Source organism: Serinus canaria, chromosome 5, assembly GCF_022539315.1.
Source record: "Serinus canaria isolate serCan28SL12 chromosome 5, serCan2020, whole genome shotgun sequence".
Classification (NCBI taxonomy): domain Eukaryota; kingdom Metazoa; phylum Chordata; class Aves; order Passeriformes; family Fringillidae; genus Serinus; species Serinus canaria.
The window spans coordinates 18,527,718-18,549,595 of NC_066319.1; the positions used below are offsets into that span (position 1 = coordinate 18,527,718).

Here is a 21,878-nt window from a genome sequence, read left to right on the forward strand (position 1 = left end):
GGGCCAGACCTGGCCAGGGTTTACACAACGGGTTGGATCAGAAAAGAATCAGATTCTGCAGATAACAGAAGCTGGCCAATGTGGGGCTATGTTTGTATGACAGTAAAAGGAGAAAATGTCTGGATTAAAAATACTGAAAGGGAGTGTCCTGAACTCGCTTTGAGTGAAGAATGAAAAGATTTACTGGGGTCACCAACAAAAGGCTAAAACAGCCAAGCCAGGATGCAACCTCCAGCCCCCCAACTCTTCAAACAACAACAGAAGGAAAACAAACCCCAATCTAAATACAAAACCTAACAAACAGGGAGTATTCAAAGTGTAAAATGGGGATGAGCTGTTTATGAGATTGGGAGAAAAAGGGGAACCTCCTTTACAGGTTTCTGCCTCATCAGCAGAACCTGGAAGCACAACAGAGCTGTGGTTCTGGCCATACTCCCAGGACTCCAGGGCAACAACAGACCCCACAACCTCCTTCCCCTCCTGGGGCACGGCTGCCTGGGCCAGAGGCCATCAACACCAAGTAAGGCTTTCAACTGGCTGAACATTGTTCTCAATTCTCTCATGGAGAATCATAAAAAATAAAATGAAAGAAAAAAAATCCTTATTTTTGTCATTGAAAATTCTTTCATGGTCCAAAAGACTGTTTGACCAATTCAAGCTAAAGCATTTAAACAAGATATTTAATATCTGCAGGAAGGTGAATGCACACTGCCTGCATTTTCCTCAGCATCTGTTAGTGTTCATTACTTAGTGGTTCTAACAATAACATATCAATGAGGTGAAGTGTTTGTTTGGATGCCAGGGTGACCAGTAAAAGTCCTCAAGTATGAGATTCAGTCAAGGAAAAATGGCATCATCTACTGTCCTTCCTCTCAGAATCCCCTGAATATGCCAATATGTATAGACATCCAAAACTTTATACCATGGATTTATTGTCTCCAGGAAATCTGTTTCACAATTTTTGAAGTTCCATTCTTAAATAGTTTAGGTTCCTGTTTCACAATTTTTGGAAATCTGTTTCACAATTTTTGAAGTTCCATTTTTAAACAGTTGAGGTTCTTGGCTCACACTATCCTCTCTGGAAGAACCTTTCAGAACCTTACTCTTTGAACAGTTAAGAAAACTTCCTTTCCTTTCCTTTCCTTTCCAAATTTAAGTGATATGTATCCTTTAACAACTTCTAATCCTCTTCAACATCGATTTCCTGAATTCAGTTATGAAGAGGAAGCATATATCTTCTCAGACCTAATCTGCCTAGACTAAATCAAACTCCTCTGTTCTCTCCATAAAGACACGTATTCCATTCTCTCATTTGTCCCAGGAGACTTTGAGGACTGCATCTGTTCCAAATCAAGTTCATTTTTCCTGAGCACAGATGCCCAGAACTCTACACAGTAAACCAAATGAAGACTTCCCAGCATTTTATAAAATATTGCAATCATTTTCCTTCCTCTACTAAAAATATACTCTCCAGTGTTCCCTAGAACAGTGGAAAGCTTTTTCATAGCTGTTTGATATGACCAGATAGTGGTGGCCAACAGTGACCTTTCCATTCACATCTTTCCTTTTGCCTCCCCTCTCCTCAAACCAGTACAAAACTAATACAGAATTAGAAGCTATTTCTTACATCTTGCTACTTTATTCCAGCTTACACTCTTCCTGAAGTGTGTCTTTCATATTTCCACTTCCTTTCATGTTCCTCTGCATTCTGCTTTTTATTAAAACCTGGGGCCTTGTGACATTCACCCTTTTATTTTTCTGTCCATATATGTCAGCTTTTCAAATGGACCATGCAGAGTAAAAAGAGAAGGGGTTTTCCTGTCAGAATGTGTTACATTCTTTTATAATCTTTGCATTGAAAAGTTCTAAGTATCATTGACTAAATTTGATGTCACCTGGTCTAACCAAGCAGGGACTAACTTCTAACATAAAGAATAGGATGGCAGTAATAGCAGCTTTCAATTTTTATGTTACTATCTCATGGAGTGGATTGTGTTTTAATTCTGTCTTATTTTTTTTAAATTTTCACAGTGATTTTTTCCTCTTTATTATTTTCCTACCTCTTGACTAGTCAAAACTCCTAGGTTTTTTCCCATCCTCATTGGAGCTCATCTGTCTTTTGAACTCAGTAACTTGACACTTTATATTGTTCCCTTCTCAATAAAGATGGATCTGATGATGAGAACAGACTACAAGAAATTCAGTTTTCCAAGAATTCAAAGTTCATCTTGGAATGCATTTATCTTTTTCCACTCCTCCCAGTAATTTTAAATTTTAATTATGCTCCTCATTTCTACATTTAATCCATGTTTATGCCACTAGTCCTAAACCTAATATCTTATTAAGTGGTAATGATGCTACTGAAACTCAATCATACTGGGAATTTTAGGAAGTGGATTCCTGTTCTGTACTGAGTAGCTTCTACTTTCAACAGATTGCCTCTGAATTTTTCCTGATTTATCATATGGAAGACTGTGTTCTCTACATAATCAAGCTATATCAATTCTGCTGAATGGGTGCAGACAGGGAAAGGTGAAACAAAAAGTCTCTTACTCCACCTGCATGCAACAGTCAGATCCTGCCTCACATCCTTTAATTATTGTCAGACTTTGGGATACAATATATTTTCATTCAAGTTAAAAACTTTCTGAAATTAATTTTGGGGTAAAATGCTTCCTTGAAAGAACAAAATTTATCATTCAGTTAACATATGACTAGTTTTAATGCAACATTCTGTGAAGGGAATGAGACATTTCTTTATGTAAATATAATACAGAGGCAACACTCAGCCTTGTTTAGGCTAATAATAATAATGTCTTTTAAATACTGTAACTAATGGAAAAAAACCCTATATTTTTATACATGAAGCTGATACCAGTGTGTACTCTACATTTTTCTTTTTCCTTTTTCTTAAATCTTAGTGGCTTTTAATCACTCAGTTTCATGAACTCAGTTGCTGTAACAATTACTGCAGTTGCAGTAAAAACCACCATTGGGAAAGAAATCACAGTATTTATGATTAACCATGCAAAATAATGAAAATATTTTAACTGGTTTAAATTTTGAAATTTAAGCTCTACTTTTAGGCAGAATGTTCAGTGTCTACTAAAGAAAAAGGCTCATTTCTGTGCAATTTTGTCACATCCAAATATAGACACAGCTTCTCTCTATCAAATTTACATTTTGTAAAATACACCTAATCCATCAAAGAATGAAATCTCATTGTTGTGTATACATCTCTCTGGATATTATTCATGTATAAAAGCATCAGCAAGACAGAGAAAATTCATATTTGTACACAACATTTACATTCTACATAAGACTTTCCAAACATGCTTCCAGAGTCACTCTTATTTATCAAGCTATGGATTGTATGAAGTCATGTCCAGCCCTGCACGAAATTCTGAGTTTCTGTGGCACAAATCTACATCAATTGTGGGTCTTTCTATCTCAGATTCAGATGAGTAATTTTTAACACAAACATAATGTTTGCCTTACAGCACATGTCCTGTGTGTTTGCCCTTTCACCTACACACTGCAATTAGTAACCCTTAACTGCTGGAACATTTTTACTTACACTTATTAAAGGCACTGAGATTTTGTGCAGTTTTGTGCTTTCTTGGATTTTTAACCCCTAAAACAAAAGGTAAGCTACACAGGTTAAAAAAAAAAAAGAGGAAAAACATCCACAACTACAAGGAAATTACTCCTTAGTTCTGAAATGGTAAGTACTGTTTTTATCTTTTTTTAAATTGCTGCTACCTAACAAGTCTGCCTCTTACTTAAAAAGGATCTGCAATTAAATATTAAAGGAAATAATTAGTGTTAAAAATACAGGCTAGATACATGCTAATTAGATTTAGAAACATCTCAATTAAGCAAGATAATGAAATGTTCTTGAGGCAAATGAACTGCACAATTGCATTGATATTAAGAAACCTGAATTAAAAGAAAAATATTCAAAAAATCCTAATGGAAGAAAATATTCTCCTTTTTTGGTAAAAGTCATTGTGCTTTTGTTCACCTCAAAAGAGTCATAAAAGGGTTCTCAGAAACAGCCTAATCTATCTAATACCAAATTTAAAGATACACAAGTGAAATAAAGTGTATTTTTCTCACTGAAAACTGTATTTTTAATTCTGGCGTTACTTTTAGCACACTTTGAAACCAGACACCATTATATGCAGAAAGCAGAGCAAAACTCCTGTGTGGACTAGAGAGTCCAGACCATTGTTAAAAACCAAGCCTGAACAACCCACCCAAGAAGGAGGAAGAGGAATGTTTGTTGTACTTTCTATTGTAAGCATACAAGATGAATCTTGAACTTGTATTTAATTCCTTCCCATCTAAGGAAAGAGGAAAATGAAAAAAAGGAAACCAAAGGACCACTCAAAAGCTGAAGAGAATAATCCCAAGAAACTTTCAGTTCCTTGTCTTAATTCTTGTACTTGCTGTGAAGATGAGTAGAACAGAGAAAAGCTCAAGGAAATAAAAGCTAAAGAACATATTCCCTCATGCTCCCCCTCAGGTTCTTCTTCCCTACCATTACAGCAAATCAATGACAATTTGAATTTTAAAGGGGAACATGACCTTTAACTTGGATGGGTCCGTTTTACCCTTCTGATGGCCTCTGACAAATAAAAGCAGAGAGGCTCCAGCCCTGGAGCATCTGCTGGGAGATGTCCACACTCAGCACCTGCTGCTGATGGAGCAGTATCTGAGCTTGGGTGGTGCTCACTGGAAAAAGGCTTTGTGTTTCAACTTCTGTCAAAATAAAAGACTACATAAAATTATAACAATAAATAACGAAATAAAGCATATAAAATATTTTGAGGGAGCTATATTTAGGTAAAGAAATACATGCACATTAAAATTGAAACTCAAGTATTTTGTTGCTGCTTAAATGAAAACGTGCTACTCCATCTAAATAGCACTAACTTTAGGACCTCAAAACCAGGGTTTTTTAACAACTTGATGGCATTTCAAGTTCACATAATTATCTCAACATTACTGAGACACTCCAAATCCCAAGAGTAAAGAAAATCCCACAGCCCTCAAGGCTTCTCATTTATAGAGAAACAGTGTCCCTTGGTGGCAAACGAGGGTAAATGCAGAACTATTCAGGGGCTTGTGCTAAATGTGATTTATATGGAAAGTAATCTATATTAAAACTCCCAATAATTTTAGCATATCCATCACTCTTATGTCCCTGGAGTGCCTAGAAATTTCTCAGTTAAAAAATAAATTAAAATACTAAGTGGTGGTGTCTGCATTACCTTTGGCTCATCTGCCCTGTTATTGCTTAAGAACACAAACACAAGCAGTTGCAAATCAACAGTCTGTGATATACTACCTGACAGTATGTTATCTAGACAAACACAGAAATCTCTATCTATATAACACCAAGTTATCTAGAGATAATTTTGGATTTTATTGTACCTGACTGAAGATAATTATTTTGGACGTGATAGTGAGGAATGAGATGAACTAATTTTAGCTTCTGTGTGCCACAACTGTTAATATGAACTGTGTTTGAGTATCTACTTCCAACTGGTGGATAACCTGGAATGAAAAACTGATTGTTAGTTTAAATCTTAGGAGATGTAATTCCAAGCACAAAGATTTTCCTAAGAAAGCCTCAGAATCACAGACTGGAATCTCTCAAACAAACAGATCACTGTGCATTAAGATGTTTGCTTTTTCACCCTTAATTTCTGGAAGCACCTATTAAGATCTGAAACTGCAGCACCTTAACATGCTATTGTAACTCTTCATTTAATTTATTTAGTTGTGGTTGATAAATCAAGAGTTTTCCTTCGGATAAAGCAATATTCACATAGGTTTTTCTGTTTGTTAAACATCTGCTGAATATAAAGTAAAATGTTTTATATATATAAAATAGCACTCTCTCTCTCTCTCTGTATATATATATTTATATATATGCATCAGCATAGCTAGATAAAACTTAGATTGCAAGTTCAAGGAACAACCTTATTACTCTTGATATGGCACTTGCTAAGTGTGACTTTCCATGCTAGCACAGTACAAATTAGTCAATTTTCTCTAGCATATAATTTTGCTGTCAGTTACAGCATGTAATTACCACAGGGCTGGAATGATTCCTGTTGAACATCTGGATTGCTACACTGTGCCATGCTAATAACTTGCAGCCAGACTTGTAAACATTTGTAATCTGAAGAATTGCTGCCTCAGTAACAATAGTGACTGCCTCTCTTACTTCAACCTGGAACATAAAGTTTTAAATCTTAACAGGTGTGCTTTAAAACCTACTTTAACTCCCAAACAAACACATTTTATAATTTTTCTGCATAAATCATGTTTTTTAAAGCATGGATTGTATTCAAGTGTAGCACTGTGAATAGTCAATTTAATTGTCAATGGCAGAATGATTTTTGTTTGTATTTCAAGTAAAAATATTCCTAAAGAATGACAATGAACAGTAACACACTTCACAGTAACAATGGCATTCACTGGTTCAACACCAGGAAGAATTCTCTTATTTCTAAAGGGCCCTGAAGGAGTGAGGCAATGGTCACAACCAAGCATGTAAAGAAAGACTTAAATTTGAACTATATAAATGGACTGAGGATAATTGGGATTTAGTCTAAGTAAGGAATGGACATCTGAACCTGGACTACAAATTCAGCTGTACCATAAATCAATTGTTCCAAAATGATCAGCTGTGGGCTGTGGCATTTCATCACAGGTGTGGTGCCACTCACACTTACTGGAAACCAATCTTTCACCTCCCTTGCCAATCCACCAACTCATTAATGGAAATTAAATCTGAGTCAGCAGCCAGGAGGGCCAGCCCTGTCCTGGGGCCATCAGGGACAGCATCACCAGCCAGGTAAGGGAGGGGACTGTCCGCTCTGCTCTGCACTGGGGCAGCGTCACCTCGACTGCCTGGGGGCAGTTTTGGGTGCCACAATATAACTCCTGTGCCAGGAGTTGAACTTAATGATCCTGCTGGATCCCTTCCAATTCAGCATGCTCTATGATCTATGGTTACAGTGTCCCCTTCCCAAAGTCACACTTCTAGACTAAGCCTTGCTGATCTCAGTACACACTTTGACCCCTGAATAGAAAACCATAAAAATCCTCTTTACTAAATACCACTACCTTTCATAGACACCTTTCATGAAAAGCCCAAATTTCTATAACTTGTCTTGCACATACCTTGGAATTTATATTTGAATAAGAATTTCATATTTGATCAAGAATTTTACGAGAACAATTAATTTGTAAAGAACATCTCTGCATAGGTAGGGGTTGGTGGTGTTAAGAGGCAGATTTGAATCCTCAGCCCTATTTCTTTACACACACTGCAAATGGGAAAGAAGCCCAAATTCCAATGAATCAGCTGCCCAGGGTTATTTGGTGCAGTCCCACTTGGCTGCTTGGTTCAGGTGGCCTTAGGAGGAGACCCATTCCTAACTGTCCTGAGCTGGGAACAGAATGTGCAAGGGAAAGGCAGGAGCCAATTAGCCTTGACCCCTGAGGACCAGAAACAGGCAAAAATTCCAGATGCTATCTTGCCTTGCTCCACAATGTAGGAAACCGTAGAGCAACATTTTTTTTTGCCTCTCATTTGTGAGCAGATCAGCCAGGACAGTGTTTGAAAGCACCTCTTACCCTCTGGCACTTAGAGTAAAGCCCATTTTAGACAGTCAGTGGTTGGACAGATTCTTCCAATTAGCATAAAAACTTGCCTGCTCAATCATACCCAGAAGCACAAGTGTGAGGTAAACCACAGATATCAGTGAGGGAATTCTAGTACATAAAATAATGCATGTCTTGTTTATAAACAAGATGAGTGTTTTAACCAACAACTCCCTTGCAGCAACAATAAAAGATTTTGTTGTCACTGCAACATTACATTCTTGTGAAAGAAATATTACTATTCTTTTGTAAAAGAATTGCTGGGAGAAAGAGTTTGGGTGTTTGATGTCTTTGAAACAAAAACATTTATTCCTACCTGCAACTGGAGATAGGAAAGCTATGAGCACCTGTAGAAAAGAAACTTTTACTTATAGCTACTTTATGTATTAAATAATTCATTTTTAAAAAGCCAAATGACCAAACAAAAACCATGACTTAGTGATATTAAAATGGGAAGTTAACTAAAATTTCATAACATAACAAGGCATATAAAATGCTGTGGCCCATTCAGCATTACCAGATATTGTTACATATTTTGAATATTATTTCTGGTTTTTCTATCCAGTGCACAGTTCTGGTTCAGATGCATTTACAATTATAATAGCATCACACTTAATACCTACATTTGTGTGTTCAAAAATAAACCAAACAGAAAATGGAACAAAGACAGAAACCAACTACAGCTGGGTTTTCTAGTTTCAAACTGGAATTTGTTTGAACTTGACAATTTGCTCTCCACCTGTGTGTGCTGTGCTTCCTCACATAGAGAGCAGTTTAGGGAGGTAAGCAAGCAGCAAAGAAACAAGCAGTCAGTTTTATTTCAATACAATTATTTTTAACCTGATCAGAATTTTGCTGTAATACCTTCAAGAAAAAGGGCAAAGGAAGGAAACATTCCCATATAGTGTGATCAACTGTAAGGAAGCAAGCTGGACAGAAAGATTTTTTTAAATATAACTTTTAGCTTCTGGTACAGAGGCTAACAAACTTTCATTATCTTCAACTTTCAAGAAAGCAACTGTTCCAGCTGATCACATCTTTATTATCTGTATGAATGCTCCTTCTGGAGGGAGAATGCTTGAAGTTGGAACACTGAAATTTTTATGTGGCATCACCACAGAAAAAAGAAAGTGGATACAATTTGATGGCAGACAAGGGTGAATCCACATGTTCAGCTTCTTTTGGGAGATTTAATTCCTTGTAGTTTTCATTGCTCATTAACACATTCCCTATTAAACAGAAGACATGTTTAAATCACTGCTAAAATAAGCTGAACAGTTCACTGCTGCTGTTCCTAACTGGATTTAACAGCAATGGTTTCACAAGTCCTGAATTTCAAGCAACTACAGCAAGGGAGCTGGGAAGAAGATACAAAAAATATTAAACATTGTTCTAAGTAGTGGTAATTGTGAAATTTTATTTCATTTTTTGAAGTCACAGAAGAAAGTAGAAAATAGAGACAAAGTGTTGGATGTAAATAACCAACAACAGATGTAAAGTAACCAAACAAGACAAAAAAAAAAATCTGCTACTTTAAATTAATACATTTTACATGAGAAAACAATTGGTACAAAGGCTGAATTAGAACCATGGTTTTCAAAGGTCAGGCACGCACTTCCCTAGCCCCCCCAAAGCCTCAAGCCTTAAAAGAATATTGAGCTGGGAACAGTATTAATCCCAAACAATGGTACCCTGTAAATGGACTCCATGCTTCCCTAACTTCTGCCATGAAGCAGCTGAAATAATAAATTTGAAAAATGCTCACTCAAGGTATATCCCACCAATTCCACACTGCCATTTCATAAACAGAAGAAATTATTATCATCCAACCTGGCTTTTAGCCACCTCCTCAACCCTAAGTTTGATCTCTTAAAAATTAATTGAGAATCAATGATTCAAGGTTTTAGTATCAAATTAGCAGTTTTACTGGAATATGAACATTTAACTTTACAATAAAATACAATGTACTAGAAGGTTCATTCAAATCTAGGTAATTTCAGTTACATTCCTATGGCTTTGAGCAAAAAAAATCCAAGCAGTTTTACTGTATGTACACAATATTGAACATCAAGATTTAAATTATTTATTAATAACCTACATTCACCGTGGATTTCTAAGATTTACATCCAAAAAGCATATTTTATTTACATGCTGCTGACATTTTAAAGAAAAGAAATAAAATATTATCTCTTCTGAAACTATATCTATTCCAAAATTTAAAAAGATACATTTAACACCACAAAACATTTTAAACATTTACAATAAAAACCAGCTTTCTGTGCCAATCATACTTACTCTCCAAGAATGCAAAATTGCACCAACTACAATTAGACTAGAAACACTTAAGACCTGAGAGTCAAATCTAAACCTTTTTTTTTTTTAAATAAAATCCTAAACACTAATGTGTTAATTTAAACACAGACTGGTCAGTGGTCAATTAAAAAAAAAAAAGCCAACACCAAAAACAACCCCCAAAACCCCCAGTGCATTATTTCTGCAGCTCCAAAAATAGATCACTATAAAATTGTTGCAGTAGCTTGATAAGTGCCAGGCCTGCCAGATGCAGTAAGGCTTATTTCCAAGTGTCCTTTCCCCACACACTGTGCCCTAATCAGATCATGAGTGCCTTTGATCAGCTCCTGGGAGGATTCCCACACTTATGTAAGCATGCAATCACTTAAGGATGCATCTTGGATTTCTGAGGGTTCCCATCCCAAGCATACATACATAGGTGTTTTCATAGCTAGAACAGAGTAAAAATAAGCATGAAGAGGCATAGAAAGTTAGAAATACTGGCCAGAAAACATTCAAAGTCTAATGAGAAGTTTTATATACACCCCAAGGGTCTTTTAAACTCTGCAGAGCTCAGGAGCATCATTCACTGTATTAGTAACCATCCTGTACCTTATATAAAATAATAATAATAAACAAGTACACTTTGCTGCACTGCAGGATGTAAAAAAGGTACCACACCTATAAAGCCCAGGGAAGAGAAGCATCATGCAAAAGTTACTCCATTTGGTAGCAGCTGTTTCATTTCTGCCTTCAGAAACACCACGCTCCTTTCTGAGTGAAAAAGCTTCCCCTCCCTCCCTCCCTGTATCCTTTAGAAACTGCCTGACCAGGAGCATCTCCCAGGAGGGGTTGAGAAGACCATGACTTTCCCACTCTGGAGCTATTTCCCATGGCTTCAGCAGTTTGCCCTTCTCAGGCAGGTGGCTGGCAAGGCAGCAGTGGTCCTTCCAGGCAAACTGCAAAATCCATCAGCCCACACGGGCCCCCTTGCTTTGCAGACTCTCCAACAGGTTGCATTCAACTCAGTTAACATCTCCCAGGACCCAGAAACCCCAGTGACCACCAATTCCACTCACCAAAACAAACACATGAACATCTGTTAATCCCAAACAATGTTAGTCCTGCCTGCCCTTCCTAAGGACCAACCTTTGCTATTTAAGACAGGAGCATTTCATTGGCATTTTACACCTGACTGCACCATTTGGCAACATATTCACATCTGCTCATGCCACTTCATCCTAATTTGTAACTTGAAAACCAGATCTGCACTACTACAACCTTCCCTCTTTCACCACTGAAACAACTCCCAGCATATGCCTTATTCCTGGGCTAAGGATCTTTGTTTTTGTAAGGCACTTGCATGAACAAGCACACAGGTCCATTTATTTATACAGAAATAAAATCAATGTCACAAACAGGCTTGCAAGCAGTAAGAAAAATGTGATACCTGCTAATGAGGGGACACATTGTACTATCCAATGGCTGGGTATCTCTTTTCTTTTTTTTTTCCTTCTTTTAAAAAACAATAGCATTTCTACAATTTAGTGTGTTAAGGTGGGTTACAGCAGGGATTTTTTGGTATGTTTAACAGAATTTACCCCTAAAAAGAAACCAAGGAAGGCAAATGGCCACAAGTTTTGTCACTCATTTACATAAAGCAGCAGACACATTGAAGAACATTCTGCTATTAATACATAGCAAATCTAACTTTTTCTAGTATTTAAGTTGGTGGGTTTTATCCCTTTGATTCTGGAAGCAAGTGAACAAATTTAAAGTTTAAAAAAAAAAAAAAAAAAGAGAAAGTGTATACAATTTAAGAGAAAACTGCAGAAGTTGGAATATACATGACTTCATGCAATGATCCTATGCTTCCTCCCTAGAAACACAGAAGATTTTAGAAGTCATCTTTTGTCCAAATAAGCTCTTCCATACTACTGACAAAAAAAAACCCCAAAACAAACCACAACAAAAAAGACACATTTAATATACTGCTAAGGTTTTAATAGATGATCAAGAAGGTGCTGACTCAGTTTCTTCTCCAGCTACTCTTCAACAAACCTTGCTCTTGTTCACTGTGCAGCAGAGTTCTTATCCCACCAGGAGGAGGTTGCTGGGCACCAAGGCAGCAGATCACTTGGTACAGTTCTTGCTGAGGTTAAATAAACCCATGATGTCAGCCATTGCTCTCTCGATGTTCTTTCCAAAGCGGTGAGAATCCTTTAACAACACACAAACAAAAACCAAAACCAAATACTTGTACTGTCCATCAACAGATGTTTTTAAGGCAAAAGAAGAAACTTTCTAATATTTTGTAGTTTTGGAGCTTCTGGAATTCAGGCATCTATTTTACCATACAATGGGGATTTTGTTAACAGCACTTTTAATGCTATACAGATTAATCCAGGTTTGTGCTAGCCCTGACCAATGAGTTCTTCACTATGCATTTACTTTCCTACAGTCAGCAATGAGATCATATCCCCTTGAAATCAGATGCATGCATAGCTTTCTGCTACTTTAAAATTGCTGGGTTTTGATACTGCTTTTCCTACAAGATTTTGCAAGAGCTCATTTTCAGAAAACAAAGGAGTGTTCAGTGAGTGGATGACTAATGACCAAGAAGTACTGAAAGAGCAGAAAAATTATTCTTATTTGAGTTACTATCACAAATGATGAATCATTTGCTATTGAAAAAAGAACTTAAATGAAAATGACAACTTTCTAAGTGTAAACAAAACATGAACTTGTTCTGTTTTTTCTAACATTAGATGAAGGGTACATGAAAGAAATTAGGATTACAAATGTAAATTATTAGCTACATCACAGAATCTACTGCAATGACCCTACTAATATCAAGGCCACACACACGAAATGGCTGCCTTTTCTGTATGGACCTTTGACTTGACTGATAAGTAAAAAGAACAGAGTGAAACTTAAAGGACAAGCTAACAGGCATCTGAAGAACAATTTCAACTATGAAAAAAAACCAAAGTTGTATTTCCTAATGTTTAATGATTAACCAGAAGCACCATGATCTCCTGGACATGTTAAGGTCAAAAGAGGAAAACTAGGTCAGCTATGTCACCCTGAATGAACTCAGCATATTTAGTGAGGCTATAAAAATATAAAGGAGAAGGATGAATTGAACTCAAAGCAGTCTTCCACAACATATGACACCTACTATCCTCCAACAATGGGTGTTATTTTAATAAATTTTTGGTTAGTTATGTTTTTTAAGCACAGTTTATAACTTATGGGTCAGTTTTTTTCAGCAATATTTAAACCAGGAAGGCTTCAATAGACAGCATACATTTTATTCTGTCTTTACAGCTGCAGCCTGAGGCAAACCAAAATAAGAAAGAACAAGATATGCCAATCTTTCTCTTTAGGGGACACATGGGATCATTTCACATGAGTTGCAGGGAACTACACATGTGTAAAGATGATCCTGGGCCACGTATTTTCTTTATTCTTGAAAGCGTAAGTGAAATAGAATATGGTATCCTTGGTTCATAAAACTATTAAATTTATACACCTGGACAACAGGTGTAAACTCCAACAAAGCAGCATATATTGAGAAAATAAAACACATTATTTATATTTGAGACAATGAGTAGAACAGCTCTATAAGCACACAGTAGGACAGATTTATTAAACCATAGGAAAGGACTGACTCTTACCGTCTCAGAACAAGATATTTTGCTGGAGACATGGAAATGGATCATATTTTCACCCAAGATAATGTAAGAAACACCATAACCATCATCAGCCACCTAGGGGAAGAAAGAAGAGAAAAACACCTTCTAAACTTTTTCTTTCTCAGTCAACTTTTGTACAGTTAAGAAGCTGTTGCAGATTTTTAAATCAGTTCTAATTTCCTCAAGTAAAATTTCAACTTCTACATTTAATGCATGATTTTTGAAGACTGGCTCCACTTAAGGAATAGTTCTAGTCTCATCTGAATTGCATGGAATAACCACTTTCTGAATACTTATCTGTAATATTTCCCAGCTTTAATAGTTTGAACTAAAGTACTTATTCAGGTATGTTTTGGAAATAGAAGGGCAATAGAAAGTCCTGGTCCTAAGCAGCTATAGAGCTTCAGTGATTGAGCAGCAAGGAATAAATTAGTTCAGTTGTATACCTACACAATCAGCCTCCTGGGGTCATTCTGGAGATGTAAACAAACACAGTGTAAAAGCCTTGCATTATGAAAACCTGCCAAATGCAAGTTTTTTTCTGACTCTACAGCAAACATGCAATTCTGAACACCTGTATCACGAGCAGAGGTCTGGTCCAATTTCAACATTAGCAGCATTAACTGTGCCAAGTTTCAGTCTGATGTTATATTCCAACTATGCCTGGTAAACACAGATTATCTTGATGTCACCCCTCTTCATGGCTTTCCTAACTCAAAGGATCACAACCTTCCATGTCCTTGCTTCCACTGCTGCTAAGCAGCCTGACAGTCTTCTCACTGTTAGTGCTACAGAGATAAACTTTACTGAATGCTTAAAAAACCCCTTCAAAACCATCAAAAAATCACATGCATGGAAAGCTGATGTACTGAATCTCTGGGCTAATTCAGCAAACCAAAGCACATTTTTTGTGAACAAAAACGAAAGGAAAACATTGTTAGAAATTCCTGCAGCCAAAACCCTTTTCTGTTGCCTTTGGGCATTCAGAATACTGACTTCACAATGGCTTGAGGAAGTCAGTTTCTCAAGAATGAGCCATAGCTAGGCCTCCTTGATACTGCAAGTCTAATTCCAACTTCAAAAACTACAGAAAGCTGTATCAGAAGCATGAGTAAATTAACATCAACAATTTAACACACCCCACCTCCCATTCCCCATCTTCCAGCCAAAATACACTGGACTTGTCACCCTAATATCTGTGGGGCAAAGAGCAGTCCTGTGAAACCTCTCATTGTTCCTTCAATAGAAATGCATTATGAAAACAGATTAATCTATTATAATAGCCCCATAAAGGCTGCTTGAGAGCTCTTGTTGACACCAATATTCTCATCAATGGCCAAGCTCAAATACCAATAAAATACCACAGCAAGTAAGCAGCTTCTTGGAAGTCTACAGAAGCCACAGAACATGGCTGTAATCTTGACTTGGCCATTATTCACACTTAGGAGGGCAAGCAGAGAAATGTGAGCAGCTTAATTTGGAGGAATGTATGAACACGTTTATTCATCAAGCAGGAAATATAAGAACAAGTGAAGTATAAGTACTTCTACAAATCCCAACCTTAAAATCCAGTTTAAGTAATAAGGCATTTGTTACTGTAATAACAGCCTGATGTAAAGAAGATCTGGGCACAGGCAATGTGATGAGAACCCCAACTTCATAAGATCTCTGCCATGGAGCCCTGTACCACATTTCATAACTGTGCATTTCCTTAAGAATAACCCCTTCTTGTAGTGGGACACCAGAAAAGGATGATGCAGATTTTTCTGAGCACAGCCACATCATGGGAAAGCATTAAGTACATGCATTTAAAAGCATGAACTGCACCTTTGATATGCAGCAATGAGGAATTACAGATCTGAAATCTTTTGACTGGTGTCTTGAATGTAAAAGTCTTTTTCAGTAGGTACTTGTATTTAGGACACTTACCGGTCCAAACCCTCCACCAGAGGACAACATCTCCGGGTTCTTCTTCAGATCAATGTGCTGCTGGGGTGTCTGACTCGTTGACAGCCTCCAAGGTTCTGACAAAACCTGTATTAGACATGAAAGAGATACAAACAAATAGAAAGCACTGTTTAAGAACAGGCAATTTTCTCAAAAATTAGTCAGGATAGCAAGTGTTGTAACAAGTGCAATATTGCTTTAAGAACTGTTAGAAAACACATTATATAGCAATATTAAGGATAACTCCCATTTCAATGGAATGAAAAGCTAAGAAGCATAAATGAAACATTTAAACTTGTTCTGATATGGAAACCATTATCATATGAGGAAGCGATGTCAATTCCTCAAAGAGGATAAAATAGAACTTCAATAGAAATGCTAGTTATGCTAGTTCAAACAAGATTACCTGGTCTACAGCCTTGTAACTTACACACAAAAGGTCTTGTTTTAACAAGACCATTATTAGTCATATTCAAATCACAGGAAGACCCTACATCAAGATAGAAGCTTGTAAGATCTCTAACAACACATCTTGAAAGTTTGTGGAAAGTGTAGAAAGTTGTTTTATTCTTGACTCAGCCACATTTAGGAGAGCAAGCAGACAAACGTGAGTAGCTTAATTTTGAGGCAAGGTGGAACACATTTTTTTTATTAACCAGAAAAAATGAACAAGTGCAGTGTAATTACTTTTATAAAATCCAACCTTAAAATCTAGTTTAATTAATAATTTTGTCAGAGTAATATATAATGACATTAATGCCATATACAGCTCCTTTAACTCTTAGTAACTTCAAAGGAATTGAATTTGTCAGTTTCATAAGAAAATTCTCAGAGAAAACACACACCTCTGCTGCACTCCCTTAAAATACACAAAGCAAAAAAAAATTTTTTCAATACTGACTATATATTTCCTGCAATTCTAAATAACATATATTATGCTAAAAAGCTCACTGAAAGCAATCTTCTAGGTCTACCAACAAATGTATACATAAAGGAAAATGAAACTAACTCAACAATTTATCGGCAGATGTTAAACAGCACTACCTGCAATTTTACCTTTTTTCCTGGGAAAACCAGAGCTGCACAAGTCCCTTGAGCAGATACCACAAAACACTAACTCACCAAGGGACTAATGACAGTAATGAAGAGTTTCCAATGAAAGTCACCTACTTCCTTGAGGAAAGGAGAGTCGACAGCGAGGTACTTGGACACGACGTACAGGCAGAAGAGGTGGCGGTCAATGCCCGCCCCAGTCATGGCAAGGCGATACAGGTGCTGGTGCTTGTCAGCTGCCTGCCGGAAGAACTTCAGAATATTCTCTCTCTAACAAACAAAAAAAGATTAGGAAAGCTCAGTTCAGTGAACTGCATTAAGGATGAAGGTGCAGAAACTAAGTTACAGCAATGACTCTCAAGCCTTGAGCACTACAAGGCCAAGTAGGAGACAACTGACCTCAAATAGCATCCCCTGGCTTTTCAACACCAGGTATTTAATTTCAGGTATTAGCAAGTGTCTGCTGCTACCTGCTGTAAACTGCATAATGAAAACTAATTTGTATTTTAAGTGTTACCTAACCCTACAATTAAACATGATTACAACTCAAGTTTACTGCATTATTTATAGTTTCTATAAATACTGGGCTTAAAGAGTTATAGAGAGCAAATCTCAATGTGATTTAAGAAAACAAACTACAAGAGCTATTTTAGAAGGCAAGCTGCCAACACTGAAGGTACAGAGGTTTATAAATGCTGGTCATCAAAATCAACATATAAGAGCAAACAACTTCCTTCCTGTAAATTATTCTTGCTTCCTTGTCAGAAAGGAAAGCTTAACTGGTGTGAGATTAGTTGTTCTATAAATCTATTTTTGAGTTTGACAAGTCATAAAAATTTCACACATAATCACAGTTTCCTGGAGTTTGGAAGCAGGTAAATAAGGGTATATTTGGTTAAGTTCTGCATTCTTTTTTGGTATGGCCCAGAATTTCTGCTTTATTGACAGAAAACAGACAATTACCTTAAGCAGCTCTTCTTTCCATCACTCTAAATGCTTAAAAACTATTTGTGGATTTACATGGTTGTCTAGTGGTAACTCCTGTGCCTTATGAATTATTACAGAATCATAGGTTGGCTGGGTTGGAAGGGACCTTTAAGATCATCTCATTCCAACCTCCCTGCCATGGTTGGAATGGCAGGGACATGTTCCACCAGACCAGGCTGCACAGAGCTCCATCCAGCCTGGATGGACAATGACAGGAATGGGGCATCCACAGCTTCTCTGGGCAGCCTGTCCCAGAGCCTCACCACGATCACAGCAAAGAATTTATTCCTAACACCCAATCCAAACCCACTCTCCCAACTGTACAGGGCACCAACACCATGAACTCACACTTTCAGTGGGGTCCTCCATGGCCTGGACAAAACGGCAGGACTCAACCGTGCACGAACGAACCGTTTCGGTCCTGCCCTCTCGGAACAGACGAGTCATGGACGCTTCGTACGTTAAACAAAACTTTCCCATATCCTTGGAAAAGGGAAAAAGAAGAACTTAAAGGTTTAGATAGACTTGGCCTCTCTTTCTTAATCAACAGTACAAGCTAAGCACACAGGCTATGAATCACTCCACAGGTTAAACTCAACATTTAAGTTCACAGTAGCCCATCATTAGCCCCCCTTACCCAAAGATAATAAAGGCAAAAATAAGATTAGTAGCAGGATTTGATAAACACTAACAGAACAACCAGACTAGCAAGTACTACTCTTTGCATATCATATTCAACCCTCTTCTGTTTACAAGAGAGGCTGAATGCTGCTACACTGGTCTTTTCTGACAGCACATTACAGAAAATGAGAACTAATGGAAAAAAATACAGGTAGGCATTTCTGTTAATCCTCTTAGGGAGCGTCCATGACTACTGCATCCTGTGTGACTCTAATGTAAGAGCTAAGTTTGACATTGTTTATGTGTTTATGAACACAGCTACTAGAAGTTTCATATCTTCTTCCTAGTCCAAAATGCCTAGGGGTAGACCAACTGAGCAGAAGAGAAAAATTCAGAGATGTGTCAATATGTGAACCATTGTAGAATTGATTTCCAGCTAGTAATCTGCTTAGGGTGAGTATCAATTTGCATTGAATATCTTTAACACCCTTGCACAAGCAGTGCAAGATGACCCCACACAGTGAGATGTTTTAGCCACAGAGATGTTACAGCCAGCCCAAGGAGGTTCTGTAAGGCACAAACAGTCTGCTCTTACCCGGTAGTGAGCGAGCTGCAGGGCAAGCTGCACAAAGGCATCAGGGCTGGTCTTCACTTTCTTTATTAGTCCTTTCCCAAAAGTATCAAAATAAAATGAACAGAAGTCCACATCATCTGCTAGAGCTACGGCAGTGCTCAGAGACTTCTCAATCACTTCTTGGCACTTAAACAAACAAACAAACAAACACCTGTATGTATACAAACATGCATTCCTGGTATTTGAGAGAACTACTGAAAAAGCACAAGTATTTTTAACTGTTAAACAGGAAATGTTTGCCTTTATGCATGTCAGGAACATCATTACCTAAATAATTTCCCTTTAGAGAAAGAAAAGAAGCTATCTTTGCTAGAAAGTTAAAATTCAAAAAGCTAATAAAAATGTTTAAAGCCAGCAGACATCCAAAATTAACTCTTATAAAACCCACCAGCATTAAAACTGTTCAGATCAGAATAGAAAAGAATGGCCTAAAGTTACTTAATGACATTAGTAGTGTGGCTTCCAAGTTCCCATACATGCTTAATTAAATAAATCACCAACCATTAGCTTTTTATTCAAAATTAAAATCCAAATAGGTGGTGACAGTTTTTCTAGAAACTCAGGCAAAAAAAAAAAAAAAAAACAAAAACAACAACAACAAAAAAAAACCCTTAGAAAAATCAAATCTTATTAGATGAACTATGAGCACAAAAAAAAAAAAAGACAGCTATTCTAAAGGAATTATTAGACAAGAGTATGTTGTGACAACAGTAATGAAACCTCAGAAAGTAAATGTTTAATACAGTCACTATATAAATGAGGTGGCCACTTATTTTTGACATACTACCAACCAAGAAGGCTTCTAGTAAAATGTTGGCATTTCCCAGTCAGAATTTTTAAAGATTGGTATCAAAACCCCCAGATTTTCTAAGCAAACTGAGTAATGGCTACACATGAAGCACACAACCTACAAGACTCAAAGGACTTTAGATCTGATTTATACAGTTATCAATAATTACATTAATTATTTGACCACTGGGGAAAAGAGACGTTTCTTCCTCAGACCATTAAATCTTCTGCACTTACTTCTTCTGGAATTTCCCATTGCAGTTTGGTAGGATTGGGAATATTGGGATTGGGATCTCCTCTGCAATGTCCATCTACTGAATAGCCCAGTTCAAGATACTCAGTTGCCATCACATTCTGCAAAGAATGACACTTCTTCAGAACTGCAACACATTACTTACTGCCATGGAATCAGGATTTCATTGGGAAAGCAATATAATCTATTTTCACTACACAGCGAAATAAAATAGACAATCCATTTCCAAATACTGAAAACAACTGCAAGTGAAGCCCCCAGTTTTACAAGGAGAACACCAGATGTGCACCAAACACTTATTCAATTACACTGGTGCATTTTTTTAGATGCTACTGATTTAGTAAAAACCTTCTCAATTCCAAACCCACCTCAAACGAAGGAGAAGCAAAAAACTGAACTCAGACTTCACCATCTTTGTTCAATTTAGATTCCAGAGAATTTCTTCAAGTTTGTTATTTGTCCAAACTTATTCATCAAGGAGTAATTTATTTCAGAGTAAGTGCAAATCCTGCAAGAACTCAATTATTTTTAAGATTTGTATCCCTTTCAAACTTGCAGTTTATTTTACATGTGCACTAGAGCCCCTGGGTAGGAAAAGAGCATGTTTCCAAGATGAACCACACAGCTTGAACAGACATAAAGGCCCTGTCTTATAAGATATCAAGCATCCTCAATATTAAAAAAAAAATCAAGAAACAACGAACCCACATGTGAACACAAAGAACTACCAAAAGATTTGAATCTACTCAGTATGGAAAGAAAAAGCTTGTTGATTGTCAATGATTTATTTCTAATGTCTTATTTTAATTTCATTTTCTCTTCATTTTCTCATTTCACTTACTGGTCAGAACATGACAACTGTGAAAGAAAGCTTAATCCATTCAATTCTAAAAATAGACAATCTGTAAAGAGCTAAAAACAGGCAACTTTCTAGAGAGAGAAATCTTGTTTCAGTAATCTTAATTGGAAATATTTCTATATCAAAACTCAGAAATTACTTGGGGGACCAGTTAGACTCAAGACCCATTTGCACAAATACATACAAAATCAAAATGAAATGACATTTTTGAAATAGTTTTATAATTGATTTGAGTCATGTACTGTTTGTAGCTTTAAGCTTCAAAATGAAAAAAAGGAAAAAAATCAAATAGGGTTTCAAGGATTAAACTAAGCATATGATGAATGCAAAACAAAGTGGATTTATTGCATTTATTGCAAATAAATACAAGAGAATGTCAAAAGCATATCAGTCTGCATCTTAGCAAACAATGCTTAGACAAAAAGTTAAATTGTGTATAATTTTTTAAATTTTAAAAGTAAGCATGGGAGTTTTATAGCACAAGAAAACTTAAGAGCTTTAGGAGGATGCACATGCAAAAAATACAATGCCATATCAAGGAGGCAATAATCTGTGGATTTAAAACATTAGAGAAAAGGTAGCTGGGGAGCTGTATCACTTTTGTGTTAAGACATCTAAGCTCACTGACATGCTGTTCTTCAAAACATAGCAGCTCCTTAAGCAAGGCTTTGGGATCTTTTTCAAATTCCACAGTTGCTGGAGACACAGGCCCCAGGTCACCCATCAGCAATGTGAATGCAAGGGACTGAAAGTCACTGCTGACCTTCAGGGCTGCTTCAAGCCCCTGCACATCACCTCCTGCACCAGCTCTGTGTGCCAAGCACCTACCTCCCACAGGTGTCCAACAATGGGAGCATCTGCCCAGGAGTGCTCTGCATTCAGACCCATTCTGCAATTTTTGAATATTATAAGAGTGAATGTCTTGTCAAACCACCTACAAAAGAAATCAAGATTTCTTTTTGGTTTTGTACATTTCAGAAACATTTTTGTATTGTAACTTCCTGCCTCTTTAAAATTCACATTCAAATGCACTAGAACTTATCCTTTTTTATATAAGAACAT

At 36.9% G+C, this 21,878-nt stretch overlaps 1 protein-coding gene across 2 annotated transcripts in view; it reads right to left on the bottom strand.

The window, feature by feature from the left end:
- Positions 1-9,080: 9,080 nt before the first annotated feature.
- The window catches only part of CPT1A (carnitine palmitoyltransferase 1A), a 38,726-nt gene continuing 25,928 nt past the window's right edge, over positions 9,081-21,878 (bottom strand). For both annotated transcript variants that reach the window (XM_009102166.4, XM_018907801.3), the window contains exons 13-20: positions 21,645-21,750; positions 19,942-20,058; positions 18,877-19,041; positions 18,009-18,143; positions 16,791-16,943; positions 15,603-15,707; positions 13,656-13,748; positions 9,081-12,195 (exon numbers count right to left, since the gene is read on the bottom strand). In XM_009102166.4, coding sequence (XP_009100414.1) covers positions 12,109-12,195; positions 13,656-13,748; positions 15,603-15,707; positions 16,791-16,943; positions 18,009-18,143; positions 18,877-19,041; positions 19,942-20,058; positions 21,645-21,750 — 961 coding nt within the window. In that variant the 3' untranslated portion in view covers positions 9,081-12,108. The remainder of the gene's footprint in view (positions 12,196-13,655; positions 13,749-15,602; positions 15,708-16,790; positions 16,944-18,008; positions 18,144-18,876; positions 19,042-19,941; positions 20,059-21,644; positions 21,751-21,878) is intronic.